Source organism: Ptychodera flava, chromosome 14 (assembly GCF_041260155.1).
Source record: "Ptychodera flava strain L36383 chromosome 14, AS_Pfla_20210202, whole genome shotgun sequence".
Taxonomy (NCBI): Eukaryota; Metazoa; Hemichordata; class Enteropneusta; family Ptychoderidae; genus Ptychodera; species Ptychodera flava.
Genome location: NC_091941.1, coordinates 20,789,602 through 20,815,580, shown reverse-complemented (window position 1 = coordinate 20,815,580; position 25,979 = coordinate 20,789,602). Strand labels below are relative to the sequence as shown.

The window sequence follows — 25,979 nt, the reverse complement described above, 5'->3', positions numbered from 1 at the left end:
CCGGTCGACAAACCATAGATCCTCGAGAAACGAGGGTCTATGGACAAACCGGTTTCTTCGAAACGAAATTAGAAATTTAGCGACTTTGAATTTCACTCAAGGAAACACTGTCGCTTTGAATGGAAATTGTCGAAGTACATGTTCGAGATATTACATCGCTCGATGGGTGTATTAAAAACGTGAATAGGCCTAAAGGTCCATGTACAACATATAAGAAAGAGACGCACATTTTAAACCTCAACGTAAGCTGATCACTTTATAAAAATGAAAGTTAAAAATACAGATTTAACCACAATGCCGGGCGTAATTTACAATTTTTGTGAGATAGTGGAAATGACGGCATTTATGATGACACGCCTGCACAACGAAACGAAGCCAAACGATAGCGAACTCCATGACAACACCTACCGTTTCTCACCTGCACTCTTTCTTCATTTTGAGGGAAAGTCTGTCAAAACGGTTGCTTCAACAGGTTCCCTGCTCATCGAAATTTACCCAAGTATTAAACTTTACTCAAAACGTCAATCCTTTCTTGTACCATCGTTCACGCAATTTGAACGGCCTCTGCTATGGCTTTTTGTCTATGAAACACAGTATGGGCACCCCGCAGTGATTTCGATAAACAAACTGTAAGATGATCTAACTCACTAGCGATACTGCTTTGGCTAATCACTTGGCGATATAGGGATATCGCCAGCGGTTTTCCTATGTATATAGGGACTTCGGTGTTCCAAGTTTATTTGCGCCAGCAATAATACATGGCGAAAGCTGTCAAGATGCACGGCAGACAAGACAGATTTGTCAATCTTACTAATGTGTACAGCGGCCTTTGCCATGTATCAAACAACAAGCGACCGGTATTTTCAATGCTATGGGTGGCCATTTTGTACTGTCAGGTGTTTCCACACACATGCTTTAAGTGAAAAAAGATGCGAGGAAAATCATTTTCTCTTAGCACACATGGTGAGGAATTCTTCTCGTGAGGGAAAAATTATCAAATATGCTGAATATTTTGTTCATCGGCACTAAAGATAAAACTCTTGAAAATTCCCCCGCACACTAGAGTAAAATTGCTGAGCAAACAGCCTCAAATGAAATTTTGCTCAGCTAATTTTTCATGTGTGGGGCAAGCTTTATTGTCAGTAAATTTATTGTATGGACCCGAATTTTCCCACCTTGCCTACACTCACTCACTCCTCCACTCCCCCCCCCCCCCCATGCACTACTGACCTGTAAACAAGTCCAGTGACCTCAAATACATGCAGAAGCATGTAATGTACATTGTGTACTTTTAACCATGTAAGAACACAGACATACGTGTATCACTGGCTTTTACATTTTTAGTCTTGGAAATCTTTTGGAACAAAGGCTAGGTGAAATACGGACATTGGCCCATCTGTTGGCTGACTGACACGGCTTGACCTCTGCCCTCATAATTGGGCCAGGCAATTGACCTCCCTGTCTGACTCGAGATCTATACTTATATGTTAAATAAGGCAAGTACTGGTGACATATGTCGTATTTTATGGCGGAAAAAATGTATTTATGAATATGTGCATGGCAGAGTAATAATTTCCTGAAAGGTTATTACTCATCATAAATAATCAACCCCGCGGTTCAGTTCCACTGTTGATTTGTTGTTTGCTATTGTTGGAGAATGCTATTTCTTACTGGTTACTGGGACTCAGGCATGGCTAATATTTCACATCAAATATTAATTATTATATAGGTAGAGAGTGATACATGTAATGTGTAAGGCAGCTGTGTGTTTGAAATTGTCTGCCACTATCAGCTTACATTACTGGATTGTGCTTTTATCACAGTGTCTAAGGGTCACATATCGCATCTACCAGCCAGTTTAGAAATGTTGGGAGCGCCATTTCTTTGACGGACAGTTGTGTTACTGTGGTGTTGCCCAGCTATTATGGATATACGTCTGACATTTTTAAAGTTTTAAGTGACTTGTAAATGTGTGTGTGTCACTGTGTGTGTCACTGTGTGTGTGTGTGTGTGACCCTCACAGTGCCCATTGTGATAGGTAGTGTTGTGTTTCATCTGCTCCAAAACCAATCTCCACCACAGTTTCTCCTACAAGGTCTTCAACAAGCCATATTTTTGTGTGTGCCTGAGGCAAATAAAACTTTATGATTCCAAATATGAATGGGGAGAAGAAGGGCAAAGCAACCACAGAAGTTGTACGTTGATCTGTTCAGGAAATCTTGTCAATTAATGTCCTCGGGTGGTCACATATAAATTCGTTTCTGTATTATACATAGATTGGATATATTCATAACTTTTTGGCCCGATTCAACAAGTCGCATTTCTCATTGATCAAGATGAAGTGCGTTTGATATGGTACTCAGGCTCGGTCACTCAGACATAACCCTCCGATTTCATGCTTGTAACTGTAATGTGAATAGAACCACTGATGTGTGAAGGATTTCGGAGTTGCTAGCATTAGATGTATCGAGGGTTCATACGCTAATCTGTGTGGCTATCTAATTCTCAATAGTGCAAAAGTAGCTTCAGGTCACTTATGATGTAGAGCTGTATCAAGTTACCATCATGATCACAGAAGACATTAGAAATCTGGGATACCTCCCACCATCTCCTTCCCCCAATTGATTATCATTTTCAAAGATTCAGATTATAAAAAATGGAAAGTAAAACAACCCAGTAAGTTAGGGAGAAGTTGAACGATGCCAAACTTGCATACACATCATAAATGTGCCATGGTACTTGAGCAGAATTGACCAGTGCCGTATCTTAGTACCAGAACAGAATGCTCCTGTGCATGTCCTGTGTGGGTTGACGTCCATTTATCCTGAAGGCAGTCGACTATCTGCAGGTCAGTGTGTCAGAGTAACCTTATTTTGTTGCTAAGGTAAGAAGGAAGGCTATGAGTTGAAATTTCTCGTTATAGTGATAGGAACATTGCCATAGGCTCCAACATGGAGATTTTGAATACATTTTATTGTCGGCAAATACAGAAATACTCTCAGGCAGATTGCCAGGCCCCAGCTGAATGTATTTCTGCTGGATGTTTAATCAAGTGGTACAAGTTTTACGAGTGAGATAAAAAATGTATGATAAGTAAACATTCCTCTCCACAGACATAGGGCAATTTCAGTGTGTCACTGTCCTGTACATTTATAATTTCAATCTGTTGACGTCAGAGCTGTGACACTGGAGATGGGTTGAATAATTTTAAAATTCAAGAACCTTGACTTGCATAGCCTAGTGTTTTAGTCAATTTTAATTTGTGTTTCAGAGTACAGTAAAATATTTTGTGAGACGGTCGCAGTGGTTAAATATAGCTAATGGCGCTTTGCCTCGTTATCATTTGCACTGTTGTAGTATTGTGGTTTCTCAACAGGCATGCTATTGTCTTTTGGAACAGTGGCCGACAATCAAACTCTTCAGTAACCCTCAGTTCTGTAGGATTCTCTGTGCGTCATAGCCGCCCCAGAGCAAATGAAAATAATTAAAAAGACGTGACCATGTTGGTTACAGTTGCTATAGGCTGCAGTGAGATGAGACTGTTGTCAAGCTTAGCTGTAGCTGAGACAAACACGTAATGACGCACGGAGACCCCCAGTGTACATGTACATGCGGCTGTCTCCCATTGTTGGAGTGATGGCTTTTACCGAGCTCTGTTATTGCCACAGGTATGTCCCAATGGGTCGAAACCCCAGGGACTCTCCATTCATGGTAATGATCGTGATAGCTTATCGAATTACTCAGTTCACTGTACTCAGTGTGAAACCCGGCCTTGACATTGGCAGTTGACTGTTTGTTTCATTTGACCTTCTGTCAGTAGTGTGGAACTATACATGTAATAAATTGCCGTTGGGTGGATATTTAATTGAACCAGCACCTAACTCACATCACATGGTCTTGCAAAATAAATAGTATTCTGTCACCTGTCATTTATATGAAATTAAATTGTTTAACGAGTTTATTAACTTAAAGTAAATTAATAATGTGGTCCCATAATTAGGATTGAAATACGGGTCATGTACGCCTCACTGCCTGTGGTTTGGTTGATAATTGAGCAGATGTTTTCTGGCCTGTGGGCTATTTGGACGGCATTTTGGCTAACCACAGTCTCTTTTTTTAGGTCTGCGTCAAGCCATGCAACCGTATATCACCAGTTTCAAATGACAGGGCACTATAGGACCATGTAACCATTTATTTGAGTTTTCTCACTGAACTGCCATTAGAGCACACCCTGGAGACCCCAACAATAGCATTGACACTGATCAGGGTGTGAACAGTCGTTCTTGTCCTTCAAACAGGTTTTTCAATCAATGGCAAGCCGGAATGAATGGGGTCAGGGGTCATATCAAGGTGAAAGAGACTGTAGTTTATAGTCTTTTAGAAAACAACAGACGTGATGACAGAACATGCAGATTTGCCTAGGATGTACACCTGTAATACTGTTGTATGGAATTTTTTCAGGTTGACATCACAGACAATTGTGTACTGGTGGTTATTTATTTCAACCATGGCATGTCAGTAATGTCTCACCGCTGATAGCACTATCATTGAATAAACCATTTCCTGTACTTCTACTAATTTACCACCGTGATAGCCCATAGCAGATCTCTGTCATGATCTGGCATGGTGTTTCTGTAAACCACCTTTGAAATTTTACCACTTTTTCTCCCTGTAGTGTCTTGTGTATCTACTGGGTACATGTATACCTTAGACTGTAATTTTGTTTTGATAGCAGAAAATTTTTGTGGTCCTCAGGGGTTAAAGTTCACAACTGCCAGGTTGAATTCAGTTCAAAGTGCGACCAGAATTCTATGAATGTGCAATTCAAGCTGTTTCCCACCTGTTCCCGCAGTTTGATAAGTCATCGGTTTGGCAGTGCTCATCATCATAGATTTTAAAATGGATGTGTATTTTTAAATGTTTGAATACAAGAATGGCTCTTAATATCATACACAGGAATGTGTATATATAATGTAGGTTGCTGTGAATGTCATATTTTAGGATATCTCCTGCACAGTTTGCAGGTGTTCAACAAGATTCAGATTGACTACAAAGTTTAATTTGTCATGGGGAGGTTATCTTCAGTTCTTGTCATTGATTTTATCGATGCAACACAGCGCTATTCCAATTTAATGTTGTCCTTTCTCCGTGTGCACTGTTGGGGGTCGTGGGGGTTAAACAGAAATCTTTTGAAACATTTTCTTTATCCAAGCATGGCCCTAGCCAATAACTGTGGCTGTTTTGTTCTCAAATTACTTCCCATGTGGATTATGTTACACACGTAAGTCTAGTTTCAGGGGTGCAGCACTGTACCTAGGGGATTGAAGTATCTCACTTTTGTGTGGCTTCTGTCAGATTTTGAAATACTAGGCTCCCCTCTTGCTGGTGGGCAGGTAAATTTTTGGCCGGGCAGATGAAATTTTATAGTTAACCTGCCCAATTTAGCATTAGAAATAATTTCTGTAGTTTGATGTGCTGAGATGTCAGGTGTAATGGTTTATTAGAGTATTTGAAATATAATTGTAAGGGGAGGTACTATAAACTTTTTCAAGATACCTGCTCAGGTGTGTTGTTGTTATTTTCCATGAATTTCCTCAACCGTTTCTGCAGAAACCCTGGCATCCTTGCGCTTTCAATTAAAAAAAAAGGTGGTTTTCCCTTTCTGTAATAAACGTTGACCATCCCAAGTTGGTGAGACAGAAATTCTCATTAACAGCCATACCAACATCGCATGGACAGTCACTGACTTTAAGTGCCCGTAAGTAAATGCAAGTGCTGTAAAGTCGACTTTGATGGCGGTGAAGCCGCTGTCATTTAGTTATGTCAATGCTGAGATCCTTGTTACTAAATACACTGTAACAGTGTTAGCCTATGGCGTGTCATTAGATGCGGAAGTAGGTAAATTGATAGATTTTTCCTGTGGTGAACCCTGTATGAGGGGTGATATCTGTGTGTTGGAAATTCAGAAAAATGTGCAATCAGCAGCATATATTCTTGTATTTAAGGTGCATTTAGCGCTTAGTAATAATTCTTTTAACATTTGACCGTTCGCCAGGTGTCAGACTTTGGCAAGTCTGTAGCGATGACTTGCGTCTGTCAAGGACGCCTACATCACAGATAATATTTGTGATTTGAACTGGTTGCGGTAGCTATGGTTACGGTGTGTCAACAGCGGGAAATGAAGGGCTTCCAGTGCTAGGTTCTGTTAATAAGCGATTGACTAGTCACAAAGCCAAGGTAAATTTGCCAAGCAAACTTTACCGAGAAAACTCAGTCGTTTGCTCAGCACACTCCACCAGTGATGACAGACTTCTATGGGTTTGTGTGCCAAGGTTGAGGAGGAATTACTGTAAAGCGGTTGGAGTACTGGTCAAACCATTGTCCTCGTTCGATGGATTTCAAGTACGGTTTATTTACAGAGACTGAGTGACGGATATTATGGTCACACTGTCTGCCATTGTAAATTTGGTCAGATCTGATAAAGTGTGTCTGTGAAACAGGTATTGCAAAACGGCTGATCTGTAGCAGAGTTGGTAAATGACATCGAAAGGATAATTTCTTCAGTTTTCTGTAATATTTTAATTACTCTTGTTTTGTAAAACAAGTGAAATTCTTGTTTTCTTCTTATTCTTCTTCTTCTTCCTAATGTTGAACTAAAACTTTTGTATGTTGAACTAAGTTAGCCTCATCGATGCAATGCATTGTTTTACGATATTTTTGTGTTATTTGCAATATGAATTAGAGTCGGGATTGAAATATAGTTGTGGCTATTATGATTGGATAGTAAGTGGATAGTAAAATGTGGTGCACAGGCTGTGTTGACAAGTTTTGAACACAAGGCGTGACTCATGGTGATATGATTTGATTGGAACAAGAAACTGTAATTCACAAACAGAAATAAATGGAAAATGCATCAAAAGTTGCAGTTAATGGAGCTTCATAAGAGCCTTGTAATCATTTGACAGATATTATCTGCTAGAAAGATGACCAGTTCTGCCATGGCCCTACCCTCAAACGACCTTGAGCTCACCCAGTTCTGACCAGACATTACTTACCGACCACTGACATTAACCCTTTCATACAATGGTGTGCACCAATTTAATTTTGTGAAAGGGGTTGTATAGCTAAATCATACCATAGAGATGCACTCCTCTCTTTCTGTGTGGTTAAAAAAATACCCCACTATCTTGTCTGGAGCTATTTTTAGAGCGTTCAAAGAAACTATAGGGGGCAGCTCAGCATGACCTCAATGGCTGACTTGTGTCTGGTGTGAAATATAGTAATAGTCTAAAGGATTCAATCCATCAAGGATAATGGTCACCCATTCAATGGTGCAGCACTTAGTTGGAATGTGAGGTTGATGTTAAAAAAATCAGTTTATATCTGTGAGAAAGGCTCGGCTTGGAATGTGCACATAGGTGTTGGCCAGTACATTGTCTTGGCATCAGTGCTGAGTTGGCGTTTCACACCAAATTAAACCTGATCTTCAGTCAAAAATCAAGTGTTGTGAAAATGTGGCTTGAGGACACGGCGTTCCACTTAGGCATTTTTTATGTGGAACTATTCGGGCAGTCTATTATGAGCCTGCTGTCGGCAAAATCATTTCTTTTGGAGAGCACCACCCACCCTTCCTGCCCAGACAGACAAGAGCCAAGCTAGAGGGAAGATGCATTCCACTCTCTTAAAATGATCGAAAATTCATCACTTCTTTGGGAAGAATTTTGGTGACTTGCAATCACATTACATCACCAGCAATTATTGAGGTGTTTATACTGATTTTTTGGCCATATGCCATATACATTGTGTATATGCCCCATGAACATAAGCAAAATACCAGTTGACGTTTACCACAGCAAAAAAGTCATCCATGTATGACACTTAACTATGTGCTAGCCAGCTGGGTATTTCTGATGATTTATCATTGATTTATCCAAACAGATTCACAAAGATTACAAGGTGATCTGGGGTGGAAAAAATACCCTATTCAATCCACATGTGGCAATTGGATGAGTCAGGAAAGGCTACTGGAGCCAATCCAAGCTATGAATGTTACTCCATTGGAACGAAGACAGAGTACAATTTCACCACCGGAATTAGTCTCCGTGGAGGTTATATTCCTCATATCCGAATGCTAAAAGCGTTAATGTCAGTCAAATATATCATTGGCAGCTGTTATCTATCTGATCTCTGCCATGGGAGGAAGACAGAAATGAGATTTGAAAATAACACCATTTGCAAACTTAGCAATTCTACCATAAAAGCACACAAGAAAGAAAAAGAATCTCTAAATTACTCAAGGAAGTTTGATATGCATGATAACATGTCATGTATGAGGGATTACCCTATGCAGTGCTCTTAACCTTTGTGGAAGTGGTTTTATATTGCATATCTGAGTATAAATCAAAATCTGCTGAGAAACTAGAAACCTTGGCAATGAATCTTGCTTTCAAAAGTTTGGGATACGTGTACATTTGGGTTTTGTGGAATGAAATTTAATGACTAGAGCACGGTTATGCGTACCAACTTGCCGGCCCTTCAATTTGCTTCAAATTCTAATACTGTCATACTAATACCCAAGGGATAAGTAGGGCATGTAGGTTGACTATATGTACATGTACACACATAGCAATCGGATTTGTTTGACTGGCTAATCGAATGTTATTCCGTAAGTCAGTCTGCTTTATTTTTCCCCTAACTGTTCGGTGACATAGACTTTGCTAGGCTAATGCTTAGCTTCAGAGCGATGCGAAGTGTACATGCCAATGAATTGTAATGTAAGTGCAATTGACGCATGAAAACACAACAAACCGGGTATGCCTGTATGTACAGAAATAAATGTAGTGAACAAAACACAGAGAGACAGATACACATGTGGGGACGTGCATTTGTACCGTATGTTGTGCATAGATCTTTCATTGCCAGGGTGCTGTTGTGATTCCGGCTCATGGGTTGCAACTCTGAATGCACAAAGGCTGTAACCTGGCTGGGTACAGTACGTGTGTTTCTGTGTAAGTGCAGTTGTGGGTTGTCTGTGCGTCCTTTGTCCGCGAAACGATGATGGTTTTGTTTGAGTACATGTCACTTCACAAAAGCAAATCAGTGAATTTAATGAATTCATCACGTGCGTAACATGTATATGATGTTCTCTCAAAGTTTTCACCGTTCAGTGGAATTTTGTGTACAGATGTAAACATCCACAGAAAGAATGTGAAGTTGTCCACGGTGGGTGACGCAGACATTTATCAATAATCAATTGCAAGGTCTAACAGGTACCATACAGTGTTCTCAGATATGTAGCCAATCTGTGTCACTGTGCCAGCCCAACTGGAATGCATTACCGATGGCCAAAATTAAAGAATCGACGTGAATTTCCCAAATTAGTAATTACAGTAAACCGAGACCGGAATGCGTTTTATTAAAATTTCTTGTTTGTCCTCGTCAAAATGTGATAAGCTAGAACCTCAAGCTAATGAGTGCAGTAACTCTTATTGCCAGGAGAGTGACATGGGTCGGAGAATGGCAAGTTGTACCGACAGCCTGTGTGATGACTTTTCTCTGTTTTCTTTGGACAGCTCTGGTCAAGAAGTGCAGAGGATCAGTGTTATCAAGAGTCTTCCCCAGCTACTCAGAGATCACAATGCCGATTGTATGAAGAGAGTTGTTCCCAAAGTCAAGGTGAGAAAAACAGTGGTTTAGGTCGCCAGCAGCCAGTGCTCTATGAAAAGCAAAGATCTTGTATTCAGAATAAAGATTATTCATTTGCCACTCTGACAAAGCTTTGAAATACTGCATATTATGCAGGAAGGGTGGATTCCTGCAATTCACAAAGATGTTTGAAAGATGATATCTAAAAATTACAGAGCTACCTTGATGTACATATCAACATACACATTCCCTCTTATGCAATGTTGATGCATTACATCAGTACAAAACACACTATGACAACTTATCACACATTTTCTTGATCCCTATAAATAATGTAAATTGACAAAATATGAATATTTTTTGAAACAAAGAAACTAAACAATTGTATCACTTGACTAATGCTGAAATTCTGACCAACAGTGATGACAAAGATACATATACTCCATAAATGTTTTGATTTAGATCTGTTGGGTAGGATTTCAAGCGAATTTTCCACCCCACTGTTTGGGTTTGTATAATTGATATTCTTGAAACTCCTTTATCTACCGGGTATCTTGACCATAAAGTCTTTCTTTGTGGATGTGTGTGTATGGTATGCTCTACAGGAAGTGTTGCACGTAGCTGGAAGCGATGTGCAGGTGGCAGCAACCCAGGCTTTCCTCACCATAATAGAGAATCAAATCGTCAGCTACCCAGTGTTCGCGCAGACGTTTCTTCAGAGTATGCTGCAGAGTATAGACAATCGAGATCCAGGTATGGCACACCTCATTGTGTCTTCTCTATTGTTTTGCTTTGCTTTGTCGTCCCGCAGACAGAGTCAGACTGATGAATCCCTCAACTGCTTCCCCATGATTGCTTTGGTGAGTGGCGAAATCACATCTGGTCGTGTTACCTACCCGGGTCCACTCATTCAAGTGGGTGGATACGTACACACGTATTTGTTTGTAACATGTGTGCCGGTGTTTGCCCAGAGAAGCCTGTCTGATCTGTATTTTGCAAGATTGACATTGCCTAGCAATTGATATTTTAAATATGGGTTTCAAGTGTTTAAAGAGGATTGCATTGGTGGTTACATGGATTTAAGCTCCAGACAAATTTGGTCACCAGGCTGGTACTTATATGAAAAAACACATACCCCGGTACAGGTCTATTGACTTGACTATGGAATATATATATATATATATATATATATATATATATATATATATATATATTATATATATATATATATATATATATATATATAATATATATATATATATATATATATACATACACACACACACAACACACCCACACACACACACACACACACACACACACACACACACACACACGAGATGGCAGAAAGTAAAAATGTACAGTGGGATCTTTCAGTGTCACTCAGAATCGTCATGCTGTCATACAATAATGAGGTTTTTGTCAAAGGACAGCTGACCTTTTTTCATTTCATTGGCGCAAATTGTACCTGTCGATTTCTTTACATTCACATGTTGACTTGAAATAAGAGTGTTTATTTAAGGAAACTTCTTCACTCCTTTGGTGTCAATGGCCAAGATGTAATCCCATGTTTTTGCAAACTAATGCCGTTGTTGTCACTGAAGTGTTCTAATAAGCAGGGATAACTGGGAACTGGTAAGGGAAATGTAAACTTTAAGAGCACATAAAACATCTATAAAAAGAAATCCCAAATAAAACGACATGGACACAATCAAGGAACCTGTAACTCTTAAGACAGTATTGGTACAGTCACAAGAGGAGGGCTGCATGAAAACTGAAAACCCCCTTCCCCTCCCAATGGATTGGACCACTGTAACACTACATTGTAAGAGTAGAATAGCAACTATGTAACACCTTTCCCCGTACAGACGAATATTGGAACCCTACATTTGTAGAGAATAGGAGACTTTGGCATTTGCATGTCCCTCCCCACCGTCTACTCACCCCCCATGGTTGAATGGTATGAACCTTTCAACAACCATTAATTGGCAGAGTTTGCACCAAAATAATTTACAGTGCTATTGAACTACAGGCCTTACATAAACCTTCCCATTTCATGAATGGTAGTTGTGAAGACTTTTTTTGATGAAGTGGAATAAAACTGCACTCGTATTCTGTCTTCATTTTCTGTTTCCATGCGCAAGATAACGTTTTGCAATCTATCACTGAAACAGTTCTGAAAAGTCTTGAAGTTTTCAGTGTTGTGTGTTTCCAACTGCAATGATGGCTCAAAGTCAAAGAGAGCATGTTAATATTGCCAAATCGATCTCAAAGGTTATATTTGATGTCCTCTTTTCAAATTCAAGTCAAAACAGTTGTGTGGATGATCCATATTCTGCTGTACCAAGGCCTGCTTCGGAGATAGATAAAAAAATTACCATCTAATCTTGTTTGGAGTCATTAAAAATTCACCTCTGAAGTTGACACTGAGTTGGATGACCTGCCAGAGAAGTAGCAATTATTTAAAAATAAGAAATGTTTTTCCTGGAAACTGTATTTGTTCATACCACATGAAAGTGATCAGTTCTGTTATCGTCATGCCGACAGCGTAGTGTCAATGAAGGAGGCACCTACGGTAGCAAGAGGAGAAGTTGTGAACTTTTGTGTGTAAATGTTACCAGAAAGCCACAGGAAATTGTCAATTCTCTTTTTAAAATAGTAGAGTTCGTGTGTGACTGACTCCGTTATTTGAAGAGTTTTGTCGCCTGTTTGACTGATATCCTGGGGAGAAGGTGTTTCTTCCTTTTCAACACGATTTATTAGATTTAATGTTTAGATCGATGGGGTTAGATATCAGCAGCACTGAAGAATGTGAGACGTCGAGTTGGGAACAGGATAAAAAATTTTCTAGCATTTTGGTGTGGTAATAAACATCTAAAAGGTAACTGCTGTACCGTTTTGCATACTCAATACACAGGCTGTTGTGATGGCTGTGAAAATTTCTATCTAGAATTAATATGTGAAAGATGTATCTATTTTCCAGCCAGCATTTAGGATGCATAGTGCTATTTGCAGCAGGTTCAATAGAATGATGTGCTGTCTGGGTTTTTTCCCCTGTCGTACTCAAGTGTAAATGCTGGCAGTGAGTATTCTCAGGTGTTAAAAAAAAGCTGAGAATTGCTTAAAACAACACTGATTCAAACTCCTGAGTGATTATGATTCATGTTTTGAAGAGAGGCCCTGACAAGATTCTAGTGATTTTGGGCAAATTACTGATTTTTTTTTTGTACCCAGAGGAAAACCACCCCCACAATGTCACCTGGAGAAGGAAAGCCTGACAAATGAAACATCTCGTCACTTTTTCGTGTCGTCCCTGCTACACCGTCTAATTCCAAGTATCATCCACTTACGGTGAAAGAATTATTAAGAGTAATATCACAACTTTGCCTGCTGATTCATCTTCATTCCGTGTCCCGCTAAATTAAAACGAATCTCTTCCCATCGCCAGTGAGGTGCCACTGTACTTTCCAAAGCTGTCTCTGAGAAGTGGTCTCATCAGATCCACCGCCTCATTCTCTTGATAAGCTTTGAAGTGTAAAGACACATTCGGAATATGCTATCATCATTCATGTCAATAAAATGCTATTATTCCCCAGCCAAGTGGACTGGAAATACACTCATCCTGTAATTTAGTCTTGTGAATTTTCTTTATCATTGTAATCCGTACGGGATTTGAGATGAGACAGACCCCTGACAAATGCCATTGAGTGTTGATGAGCTGCGTTGCCATCTTTTTCCAAGGCCCGTTGCCCCAGCTGTGCAGTGATGCTTGACTTTTTTTTTTGAAATGTTAATTTTTTGACAGTGATCAGAGAATGTTTTAATTTCTGATTTCTAAGCTTTGAGGCAAAAACGGAAAGAACAGGAACTTGAAGGTGGGATTTCCAGCAAAACTATTTTGGTAAAAAAAAATACTTGTGAATTATCCCACTAGAGGTGTTCTTCTACTTGACATGCCTTTTACTCACAATCACCATCTACCCGGTTCCCCCGATGGAGAATGCCCACAATTTATGTTGTTGCACTGCATGGGCATCCACATCAATACTTGAATGAGATATTCCTTTAAGGTGATAAGATAAGAATTCTGTTGAAGACTAAGTGCATGGTGGAATCCCACAGTGAAATATGCATGCCATAGAGCCGGGGCTATTCTAGCATGCACATGGCATTTGCTGAATGACACTATTGTGGCCAGTCTTGGCAAAACACAGCCATGCTTTGGTATGCCTTTGTAAGTTTTTAACTCAGAATAGAATGGAAAATATTTATTATGATAAAAAATGATGATGTGAGTGTTTGTTTTGTAAGACAACACACTGACTTCATGTACACGAAATGCATGAGCACAAAACCCACATGTTCTTCCTCTGTAGATATTTGTGCAATCTCTCTTCCAAGATTTGTCTGAACGTTGAATTTCTTTACAAAATGTATAGAGCGCGGAAATTTGATTTTCATTTTTTTTTTCCATCGACAGCCATAGCATATTCGTGGTTGGAGACGCTATTAGAAGTGATATCGTTTCTCCCAAAGGATATCATCAAAAAAGAAGTAAGTAACAAACTGAATACCAATGTAGTATCTAGCCCTTGGTTCAAATTCACAACTTCAGAATTTAAGTTAAAAATGACACTTCATCCTTATACTGCCAAGTTCATATGTCACCATCAGGTCAAGTCGGTTAAAACCAGTGAGGAATAATGTGCCCCATTTGTTATGTTTCTACAAAGACTTGAATATTTTAACCCTATGTGTGCTGTAATTTTTCCCACCAAAATTTTAGTGCAACATTTAACAATTTTTATTAATTTTTCTGTCTTTTTTGATTATTTTTGGACCAAATGGGTATCACTTTTTGATAGCTACAGTTTTTTATCAAAATTTTGGCAAAAATTTGAAAAAATTGACCAGATTACAATTTATAGAGGCATCAAAAATTGACTTAGTTGATCAAAGGCCCCTGGAGCTGAAAGCAATGGATACGGTGAACATGCCATTTTGTGGACCAAACCTGCTATAACGTACCATGTAGAGTTGGTGCGGATGCATATGTTTTGGCTAATACTGCTTTTTACTGACTTGGTAACTGGGGAAATAACAGGCCTGGCAGAACAAGGGGTTAAAACTCAATTTGATTTCATTTGTGACCAAGGTAAGGGAAAAAACAGTTGTCTGTGGTGTAAATCAAGTTAACCTGTCAACAACGATAGAGGGACGTGTGTCACCACTGTGACATCAAACATGCACTTTAGTATGCTGTGAATTCTGTGCATGTGAACAGACCAGTTGTTTTCTGTTATATCAATACTCTTTGTTTGAAATATTGCACTGTCATCACCAAGAAAGCCAAAATTTACCGCTAAACAAATATGTAAGCCTGTGACATTTTTCTGAGCACTTCCAGAAATTCCTCTCTATACTATGTAACCAGCAGATCAAACTGATCAATGTGTGCCCGTGATAATTTACGGGGATGTGGAACCTTGAATTATCAATGACAGCGTTGATTACCTGTTGATTTGCAATCGTTCAATGAAGATTCAGCAATTTCCTTTAACATCAGAGAAGACAGAGCATGTCAAACAATATGTGAACCATGTTTATTGATCTCTCAACAGATTCTTACTATAACCATCAGTAAGGGACAGCTATCTCAGTCCGTCCACTCAAGACTTGCCAGCTGTAAAATTCTTGGCCGGGTTGCCACCAAGTTTGATTCCTTCATGTGAGTTCTCTCAGCTTTTTGACCCGTGTGACCTTTAACATTGCTGTCGTGTGAACTCTACTGCACTTTGACCTCAGCGTGACATCACGGTTGTAACGTGAGAATGAGTCCCTTTGTTGTCTGCAAGGCAACGTGTTTTACGAGGCATTGACTCGCAGTGATGGGTTATTAACCTTTGGTCAATTGCATGGGAACTGTGATCATTAAAAATGTCATTGAAAGTAATGATAATGGGTATAATTACCTGAGCAACGTGAATAGAATTATTTCAAGGCAGACAGAGACATATTGTCATTTTTGATGGCAGATTATACATAATGAATTTCTGAAAGGAGTGAAAATTTCATGCTCATATTGTTGACATTTTGATCAGTACCTTTTCTTGAAATACTAGTCACGGTAAAAGTTTTGAAAATTTGCCTTCTAAAATATAAAACATAGTTTCGTCATTTCAATTTGAAGCATAACTCAGATCTCTTTCAAAACAATAATCAATTTCCATTCGAAATATAAAGGCATGCCGTAGCCACACTGAAGGCAAACTCTGCAGAGATTTCTTGTAGCCGTGGGTATAATGTTTGTTTTCAGACGAGAGCTGAATTCTGTATTTCATTTAGCTTGCCAGGGATTCAGGGTAGATATTGGCAATGTACACACACAGAAAGACGTATCATGTTCGCAAACCATAAAGATACAGTATTAGGATTACGTGTCAATACCTGCCTGTATTCAGCATCTTGAAAACTAAACCGGCTGAAAACATCTACCGATGCCCAAGTACTAATATTCTCAATCTTTCCCCCTTTCTCTGTTCTCCATAAAACAGGATTAAAAAAGAAATTTTACCTCTCGTGACGTCGCTTTGTCAAGATGTAGATTACGAAGTCAGGGGTTGTATGTGTCGACAACTAGATGCAGTTGCCCGAGGATTAGGGTAAGTCGATGTCTACCTGAAATGTATACCCCCATCTCGTACAGGCATTTTGAAAGCTGTGTTCCATGTCTCTGGCAGTATTAAGCCCATGTATTTCTCTTTCTGTGCAAATTACATTCCATTTGGTAATTCCATGTTAAATTCCATGCTCTCTTTATCCTTATCGGTTGGCTGGGCTCAGTCTAAATAGTCATGGCTATACAATCGTCACCTGTCCCCCCAACGCCCGTCTTGCCAGCTATTTGGCGTCAGAAAGTAGCATACTTTTGACTAGGGGCACATGCAGGTGTATCTTTTTGCTAATGAAGTGGTGTTATCTAGAAAGGATAAGCTTTGGTAAGACAGCGGATTTTAGAAATTGAGGAAATTTTTAAATTGCTGTAGACAGGCATGGAATATGCCTAGATCACAAGGTGATTGCCAGCATCGACAATGAGCACAAAGTCATTACAAAAATTCTGTATTTTCAATATGTTACCAGCTTTTAGATAATTTCAGTAGAGCTTGGGGTGTTGCTTAATTTAGATACAGATACATTCGAAATGACAGGCTAGATTGGGCATTCTGGCAGAAAACTTGACAGTTAGACTATTGCCTACAGTCAAACTCTTTTAATTAATTTTACTAGAATACAGATTTTAATACAGTGGATGCATTCTGTTCTTGATAAAATATGTAAGATAACCACGAATATCATACCAAATGTTTTCTTTTTGTTCAATGTTGAAAGGGAGACCTCCATGCCAGGGACATGGAGGGTAAAAGGGTTATACGGTAATGGTATATTGATGACACGGAGAACGCATAGAAGTTCTGTGCTGGCAGACATGTTTAGACTCAACAATACTTTATTAGGGAAGGATGACTTCTCATAAAATGTACACTGCACTGAAGACATGCCCTCCAGCTGTCCCAGAATATTTCACATAGCTTTTTTCTGTACCATCGCTGAATAGGCAGACTTTTTCTATTTTTCTAATTGGCATTGTGATTTATAAATCCTCTCCCACCGCAGCAGTTTCTGTCAGATTTTTGTATTAAAAACCCTGTTTGGCGGTTATTTATTGCATACACTGATTCAGAGAAAAGACAATCGCCCCGGGGTCTTCCCTTTTGTGTTCAGTGATCATTATCTCGTTTTAATGAGACATTTGTAGTAAAACATCAGCAAATGTTATTCTTGGCTATTCAAAAATCGCATCATTGTATTCTGAATCTTTCGAATTTTGTAAAGTATTTCTTAATGAGAGATGCTCTATCTCTGTGTTTTGAATAATACTGTAATAACGCTAGCAATGTCAGTAACCCCAACGAGCAAAATATTTTGAAATTTCCGTGGAAAAACATGTTGGTGACTGACCGGACCGAGGATGGGTTCAAAAGTTCACTGGAGAGTTACCACATATGAAAACAACAGTTGTTCATCTCTGAAACATATGGTAGGTCGATAAGTCCCTGCATCACAGTGCAAATACCGGGGCCGAGTGTTTTATGTGGTTTCTGGATAGCAACCCTGGCAAGCAAGCAGAGGGGGACCTTTGTTTACACAGCACGACAGCATGTGTGGCATGTTTACCAACCTGTCAGATTTATTTTTGTGTTTCTGTGTAGGGGTTTTAGGTTGTAAATTATTTATCAATTATGGCAATATTGTATAACACTCATCACCCTGATGAGGGAAGCACATGGGAGAGAAGACAGACCTTGCCATATTAATTTCACCACTTCTGTTACTGTTTCCATATGTGTGCACATGAAAGACTGTATCAACCCTTGCTGCTACAAAAAAAATAGTCGTCAACTTCACTGGTATAAAAAGGGACGTATTGGACCGTGGAACTTTGAAATAGGGATGAGGAGGTTACCATTTTCTTGAGGCTCTTAGATGCACAGATGGTCATTGGTAGAATTCTTCAAATTCCCCCCAGGCATAAAGTCAGTGTGTTGCTGTTGGAAGTTTACTTGTGATGATTGAATAAAATGTTGTTGGAATTCAAATGATTTCAGAAAAATCAAACAGAATGGTACACGAGAATATGTTGTATCGTTCATGTAAACAGATGTAAAATTTCATTGGTTGGAGTCAAAAGACCAAAGAACTTAGTTCTGTAACAGTGACAGCAACTTTCCTTTCGCTGCCCATAACTTCATGAAGTACTGTGGATATATAACGCAAACACATCCAATGCGTCACTTCCACAGTCACTTTTGATTCAATACACGACCACCGCTGTGTGGTATACATAATGCACACCACACAGCAGCGGCCATCATGTATGGAACCACAAGTGACAGTGGCCAATATGCCCTCTCACGGACATTGCTTCTGATTACCTCGGTTTCAACCAGGAAGTATTGCTCGCTTCGATCAGTCAGCGAAACTGTAGCTTTGGTTCACGTCAAAAGTTTTGTTGCATGCGTGGCGAACGTTTTAATAGAATTTTTGCCAAATTCAAGTTTTCATCGCAATTTGCAAGTGTGGCGAGCATTAACATGAACTCTCAGTATGATACTAATTACGTAAACGGAAACTCTAGAGGTTACTCCTAGTGGGGAGCTTACGAAGGTGTGAAATACTTACTTCCCTTTATAGGATACGGCATCGGGCTAACATCGGAAAGGCGAAAAAAGTCAACTGGACAGAGCTGGGGACACACCCACATTGCATTTTTCCTTCGCTATATTTGATAATCGCGTGCGCTAAATGATAACAGAAATGAACGTAACTGTTTTATAGATCATCAAAGGCATTTCTGTCAATTTTCACCATGAGGATTTCACCAGACCTTTCAACCCCTTTCAACTCCACCCATTATCCATGCTTCATTTTGTAATAATATTAATATTTGGAGTAGAGTTATACTGATATGGGTTGGGGTTGGTGGGGGTGAGGGAGGGCATGTACAGTGTAGTAGCATGTACATGATTATTCTATGGGAATTAACCCTTTGAGCGCCAAAGTCAATTTTTGTCGCCTTTATAAAATGTATCCCAGTCAATTTTTTTTCACATTTTTGCCCAAATTTTGATGAAAAACTGTAGCCTAGGAAATGTGACGTTCGTTTGGTCCAAAATTATCAAAATAATTACAGAAAAATTCATAAAATCTGGCAAAATGTTTCACTAAAATTTTGGTGGGAAAAATTACAGCACTCAAAGGGTTAAAATCAATGGTATAAGCTGTTTACAAATGCACATTTCTTACTCAACCTTTCCCCATGTTTTTTTCTTTTCCCAGCCTTGAGTCTACGAAAAGTGCAATATTACCAGAACTAGTTGAACTTAGCAATGATGAGGAAAGCTTTGTAAGACTAGCTGCTCTAGAAACAGTGGTCAGCCTTCTTAGTTTACTAGATGATGGTGAGTATGAACACTTATCAAATAGTCAGTGCTGGAAGTTCACCTCTCTTGTAACTGTTATTGGTAACAAGTTCATGGGATTGCATTAAAGGTATACAGTCACCTGTAATCTAAATATGCCCATATATGGTCAAAGGGGCGTTCCTTGGTGTTGAAAATGCCCATGTGAGGGCGCTGTTTTTAAAAAGTGGCCACCCGCTTAAAATCTGTGATTGGTTAGATTTTCTCTTTCCATGGTATCTGTGGCAAAATTGGAACAAGTGACAGTATACATTTAAGGTGATGCCGAAGGATTCAACGCGTGCACGATCACTAAGGCTGGCAGTGTTCCAAATGTGCGCTATTGCACGTGAAAATTGTTACCGTTTACATAGTTTTCTAGGCACTATCGCCTTCTGCTCTTGTGCAAATGTTCAAAAGCTTTCAAGTCGGCCAATTTTCCATCTATTGAAAGTAATCCTCTTTCTCCCAAGTTTTATTTATTTTCTATGGAGCCTGGTAGAGAGAGGATTAATTTCTGCAGAATTGTAGACATCACCAAGATAAATAAGGCTGAGCATGCATTTTAGAAAATTCTGTATAATTTTTGAGATATGGCAGGAATAGGATTAAAAACTGTACGGAATTATAAGGTAGATTTTTGCCATTTCAAAACATAGTGTTTGTCTCACGGATGACCAAATCCATGCCCGGAACTGTGAAGGAGTATATATCAAGTATCACTGTGTAAAATTTCAGGGGATTTTGAGCAAATTTGGAGTGGCTTAATCTTTCCAAAAACATGCTGTGCTAATCTGCATATCTATGATGTCACACATTCCATGACCGGTAAACATGCGTCTGCTTGGTTTTGGTGCTGTTGTTTTGCATCTTTGGGTCAATAAATGCACAAAAACTCTTTATATTCCAGGATTTGACAAATTTTCCCTAGCAACCGTTGCCTAGATTCTTGAAAACTTAGGTACCGCCTTAATATTGAACTTTTCACCACCATGGTGTGTCCTCAACCCATTGCTTTCAGTGGTGAGTGCTGATGAATGTGCTTTGGCAGAGTGCAAAGGTGAATCGTCTGTGTATGTTTAGTCCCCACGGACATCGTCCGAGGGGACTTATAGGTTTGGTCATGTCCGTGCGTGCGTGCATCCGTCCGTGCGTCCGTGCGTCCACGCAGATATCTCAGAGACGCCTGCAGCGATTTCATTCAAACTTGGTACAAGGATTACATCATATGTCATACAGATGCACATTGATTTGTTTCCTGATACGATCCAATATGGCTGCCAGGCGGCCATTTTATTACGATTTTTTCATGTACAGAGCAATAACTCAGGCATGTTTCAACTGATTTTATTCAAAGTTGATACAAGGACATTGACCAATGTCATAGATATGCACTTTAATTTTTTTTGTGATACGATCCAATATGGCTGCCGTGCGGCCATTTTGTTACGATTTTTTCATGTACAGAGCCATAACTCAGGCATATCTCAACTGATTTTATTCAAAGTTGGTACAAGGACATTGACCTATGTCATACATATACACGTAAATTTGTTTTGTGATACGATCCAATATGGCCGCCAGGCGGCCATTTTATTATGATTTTTTCATGTACAGAGCCATTACTCAGGCATGTTTCAACAGATTTTATTCAAAGTTGGTACAAGGACATTGATCAATGTCATAGCCATGCACATCAATTTGTTTTGTGATACAATCCAATATGGCCGCTGTGCGGCCATTTTGTTATGATTTTTTAATATACAGAGCCATAACTCAGGCATATCTCAACCGATTTTATTCAAAATTGGTACAAGGACATTGACCTATGTCATACACATGCAAATTGATTTGTTTTGTAATACGATCCAATATGGCCGCCGTGTGGCCATTTTATTACGTTTTTTCATGTCCAGGACCATAACTCAGACATGTAACAAGCGATTTTATTCAAAGTTGGTAAAAGGAGATTGACCAATGTCATACATATGCACGTTAATTTGTTTTGTAATACGATTCAATATGGCTGCTGTGCGGCCATTTTGTTATGAGTTTTTCATGTACAAAGCCATAACTCAGGCATATCTCAACCGATTTTAATCAAAGTTGGTACAAGGACATTGACCTAAGTCATACATATGCACATTGATTTGTTTTGTGATACGATCCAATATGGCCACCATGTGGCCATTTATACCATTTTTTCATGTCCTGAACTACAACTCAGACATGTATCAAGCGAATTTATTCAAAAGTATTTTTATCACAGACCTAATGAAGAGGACTCTATCCTCTCTGAGGACCTGTAATCAAAGTACCTATTAACAGTGGGGACTGTGTCATCAACGATGACTTGTTTTCAATGATAATAATTTGAACATTAGTGTGCTCGGAATCTGAGCTGTTGCTTGTTTTTCGTCATCAGGAAATCACGAAATTTTAAAACAGGCTGTTTAAAGTCAACACTTTCTTCTCTAAAGTTCATATTTGTAAAGTTTATTCCTCATCTAGTGTTCCTCCTTTCAAATGTGTGCTATCATAATGACATAAACGCCGTTTTTTTTTCTTTCTCCACTTCAGAAACTTGTGTGAACACCATCATCCCGTTAATGTGTAGATTTTGTGAGAATGCCCTTCAAAACGAGGACCCAACTCTGCCCAGCGTTGCCCACCAGTTTGGAAGGTTGTGCCATGGTTTATCAGGTCAGATACGAGAATTTTCATTTTGAAAAATATAAAGTGAGAATTATCTTACTTTTTTTAGAATTCTTCCTTATAACAGAATTAAATAGCTGTCGTAGTTCAGAACGCGTGAGCCCCATACTTAATTTACAGGTTGATTGTAGCTTTCAGAGGATAGCAAAATGTAGCCAACTGTTGGACGGATTCGACGAGAACAAAAATGTTGAGATAAATATCGCTTGCAGTGTCCGTTCCAGTGACACCACTGTCTGTAAATAGCACTCTATGACATCATCTGGGGATAATATTATGGAAATTTACTTACATGCCCAGGCAAAAAAAAATGAAGCAGTATGCATTTAAAATACAATAGGTGCTTGAGGCAAAGCAAATTGATAGTAATAGTAAGTAGAGCTTGAAAAGTCAGTGAAATGTGACACAAGCATATTAAAAGCAAAAGCAAAAACACAAGTACAGTTCTCTATCTGTTAATATGAAGTACTGTCAGTTTCAATAGAGTTTCCATAGAGACACCAATGACCCTTTCATACTGAAGGTACGGTTGCCAGTACAAACCCGCGTCAACAAAGAAAAAGGAAACAAATGATAAACAAAAATAAAGATGGCAGAATGATAAACAAAAATGAAATGACAAATAATTTGGTGAACTAGGATGCAACAACTTGATTTATGTGCAAAAGCATGACGGCAAATCAGTGTAAAGGCAAGAACGTCTTTATTGAGTACATAGAAGTCCGTGATTTGAGGAAGCCATGTAGAATCCATCGTCAGCGTTCTCACCAGGCCGCGATTCCGCGACATTCTCGCGTATTTTTCTGTTTTGTCGCAGATTTCTTGGGCGTGCGCGCCAATAGTGGCGCGCTTTTGAAATTATAAACTTTCGTGGTGCCAGCCGTACGGCGCGGTCGGCGTATCATACAGCCAATACTTCTCACCGTGGACGTAAATGATTGACGCGAGTAATTACACTTCCTGGTTGAAACCGAGGCAATCTGGAGGCAATACCCGTCAGAGGGCGTACTTAAGCCACAGTCACTTGTGATTCGATACATGATGGCCGATGTGTGGATGCATTATCATTACGTATACCACACAGCGGCCGTCGTGTATTGAACCACAGGAGACTGTGGTAGTCTGACGCACTGGACGTGTTCGCCTTGCATGCATACCGGTAGATGTCCACGGAATTCGCGGAAGCTGGAGACGTCATGGGCACGATAAATATTTCATAGGCTACGACAACGATAATCCGAACTACGAAAACACAAGAATGTAAAGCTTGTATATCCCTAAGGAATTACATGAACATTTTTCGAAAACAACGAACTCGAAGCTGGTAGCATTATACTGTGAGTTCCGCATGGCAACCAGTGTCTTGACGGGAACGACGTTATAGTGTTTGTGCCGTTGAGATTCAGTGAAGTTTTGTTCTCGAAAAATAACGCAACTTTGTCTGAGATAATTTTTAGGTCTTTGCTATGTTTGGAATCATGTATAAACTTCGCGGGAGATACGTGTTGTGTGATGTTATCAGGCATTGGCATTTGCTCCGTTCCTCGCCCACGCGATCTAGTACCCACGACTGGAAATGATTGACAACTGGCCCACTGCCGATTGATAATATTATTCCAAAAGTAGTTCCAAGGTTTAAATGTGGAATAGTAGGAGGAAAGTTCTCTTATTATGCAAAAAATTATCAATTCTTGGCTTGCGCATGTGATAAGTATATTATTCCAGGCGAACTTATACGTGAGAACATGGACGTCTTTTTTCATGCGTCAATCAATTGACAAAATTTGTAGCCTTGGCTGGCGCGCGACCAAAATTTCACGTCAAAAGTTGATGATTGTTTACAAACATCATAGGGATATGTTTTCTGATCTAAATAAATGCTGACTTGGCCTGTTCCTTCTGCTGATTGTGAAAGGGGGTTTAGTGTGCGAAAAAAAAAGTAACTAATGACAGGAATCAACTGGGAGTTGAACGGCTGGACAACTCTAGCAACTACTGTTATTGTAGAGGGCCCCGAAATGGACTTTCACACTGGAAAGAACGAAAGTCCCATAGACTTTTCATTAAAAGGCACTGATATTTAATATCAGTTGATATTTTCACCGAATGTTTACAAAAAAGTTGTTAAGTTGAATGAGTTGTTGAGTCCTTTATTTTTTCCATGCATAGAATAAGGTTCGTATTTGCAGTTTGACTTTTTGAACATATTTATATATTGTCTCACAAAAATCATCCGTTGTCCCGCTTTTTTTTGGTCAGCGAGACAAAATGTCCCACAAAATTTTTTTCTGGTGAGAACACTGCATCGTATGTTCTTGGAATGTTATACATGATGCAGTTGCTTTTAATGCAGTTTAAAAGCCTACGGGCTTTTCATCTGCATTTGCTGGTAATCCATCTGAGCATGTGATCGTAATCTCTGCAGCTAATACATGCAATTACAAGTTGCTAATGTCATGTAGCGCAAGAAAAACGCTAGAAAGAAAAATTGAACCAGTATAATGTAAAACATTGGACTGATGCGTTTGCAGTGGACATGCCTGGGCAGGTATTGAAGAAGGAAAAAAAAGGGGTAAAAAATTCAAATGTTTACAGACATTGTTCAGATATGAGAGCAGTTTTTCGAGTTGATTAGGCAAGGAAAGTGGGCTCGGTGTCACGGCTGAATAGGCAGGCAATGATAGATTACATACGCATTGCATCAGTTGTTGTGGTGAGCTAGAGCTATGCTATTGATGCTATAAATAAAATAGAAGCAGGACAGAGACACGACCTGGGCAGGCGGTGACGCCTAGCGAGCTGAATTGTACCATGCAAAAGTCAATTACATTGCACAATGAAACTACCCTTCACTCTAGGGAGGGGGGAGATTCACTGTATTATGGCCAATCTCTTTCTCATTTTAATACTCTTTCTCACACGGTTTATTTCTCCCCCCCTTTTTTTCCATTTCAGTTAACCTCAATGAGGATCAAAAGATATGGTTTTTAGATTTTTATAGAAGAATGTGTGTTCTAGGCTTAACAGAAGGAAAATCCAAAAGTTCCGATAGAATGGTAAGAAAATCGGCTTATTTTTACCCTCAGATAATACTCCTTGAGATGTATATTGGTATAGCTTGCCAAATGCCAGGTTGTGAAGGTCATACATCTGTACATTCATTTATGTGACTGTGTGTGTGTACGCTTGAATGAAATTCAATTTCTGTCATACATTTGTGTAGATGTTGTCATCTGGTAGTATTTTGTTTATTTTTTTGAAATGTAAGAACTTTTTGTCATGTCTATGTACTATTCAAACACATGAGCTTTTATATGTTCATGTATTCATTAACAGCTATGTATGTATGCATATATGTACACTATATATGTATGTATGTATGCATGTATGTATCTATGTATCTATGTATATATCTATGTATCTATGTATGTATCTATGTACATGTATGTCTATGTATGTATCTATATGTATGTATGTATCTATGTATGTACACTACATATGTACACTATATGTGCGTGTGTGTATGTGCATGTATGTCTTTATGCATGCATGCATGCGTGTATGTATGTATTTATGTGTGTATGTACAGATGAGTTT

At 39.1% G+C, this 25,979-nt stretch overlaps 1 protein-coding gene across 15 annotated transcripts in view; it reads left to right on the top strand.

Annotated features, from left to right (window-relative positions):
• Positions 1 to 25,979, top strand: part of LOC139149708 (serine/threonine-protein phosphatase 4 regulatory subunit 4-like) — a 62,528-nt gene that overhangs the window by 12,149 nt on the left and 24,400 nt on the right. For 8 of the 15 annotated variants that reach the window (XM_070721602.1, XM_070721599.1, XM_070721596.1 and 5 more), the window contains exons 3-10: positions 9,573 to 9,675; positions 10,251 to 10,398; positions 14,126 to 14,199; positions 15,267 to 15,373; positions 16,200 to 16,307; positions 19,546 to 19,667; positions 22,248 to 22,370; positions 25,338 to 25,438. In XM_070721602.1, the coding sequence (XP_070577703.1) occupies positions 9,573 to 9,675; positions 10,251 to 10,398; positions 14,126 to 14,199; positions 15,267 to 15,373; positions 16,200 to 16,307; positions 19,546 to 19,667; positions 22,248 to 22,370; positions 25,338 to 25,438 (886 nt within the window). Of the gene's footprint in view, positions 1 to 9,572; positions 9,676 to 10,250; positions 10,399 to 13,484; positions 13,521 to 14,125; positions 14,200 to 15,266; positions 15,374 to 16,199; positions 16,308 to 19,545; positions 19,668 to 22,247; positions 22,371 to 25,337; positions 25,439 to 25,979 lie in introns of all 15 variants that reach the window. The other 7 variants (XM_070721601.1, XM_070721594.1, XM_070721590.1 and 4 more) reach the window with 1 other exon arrangement.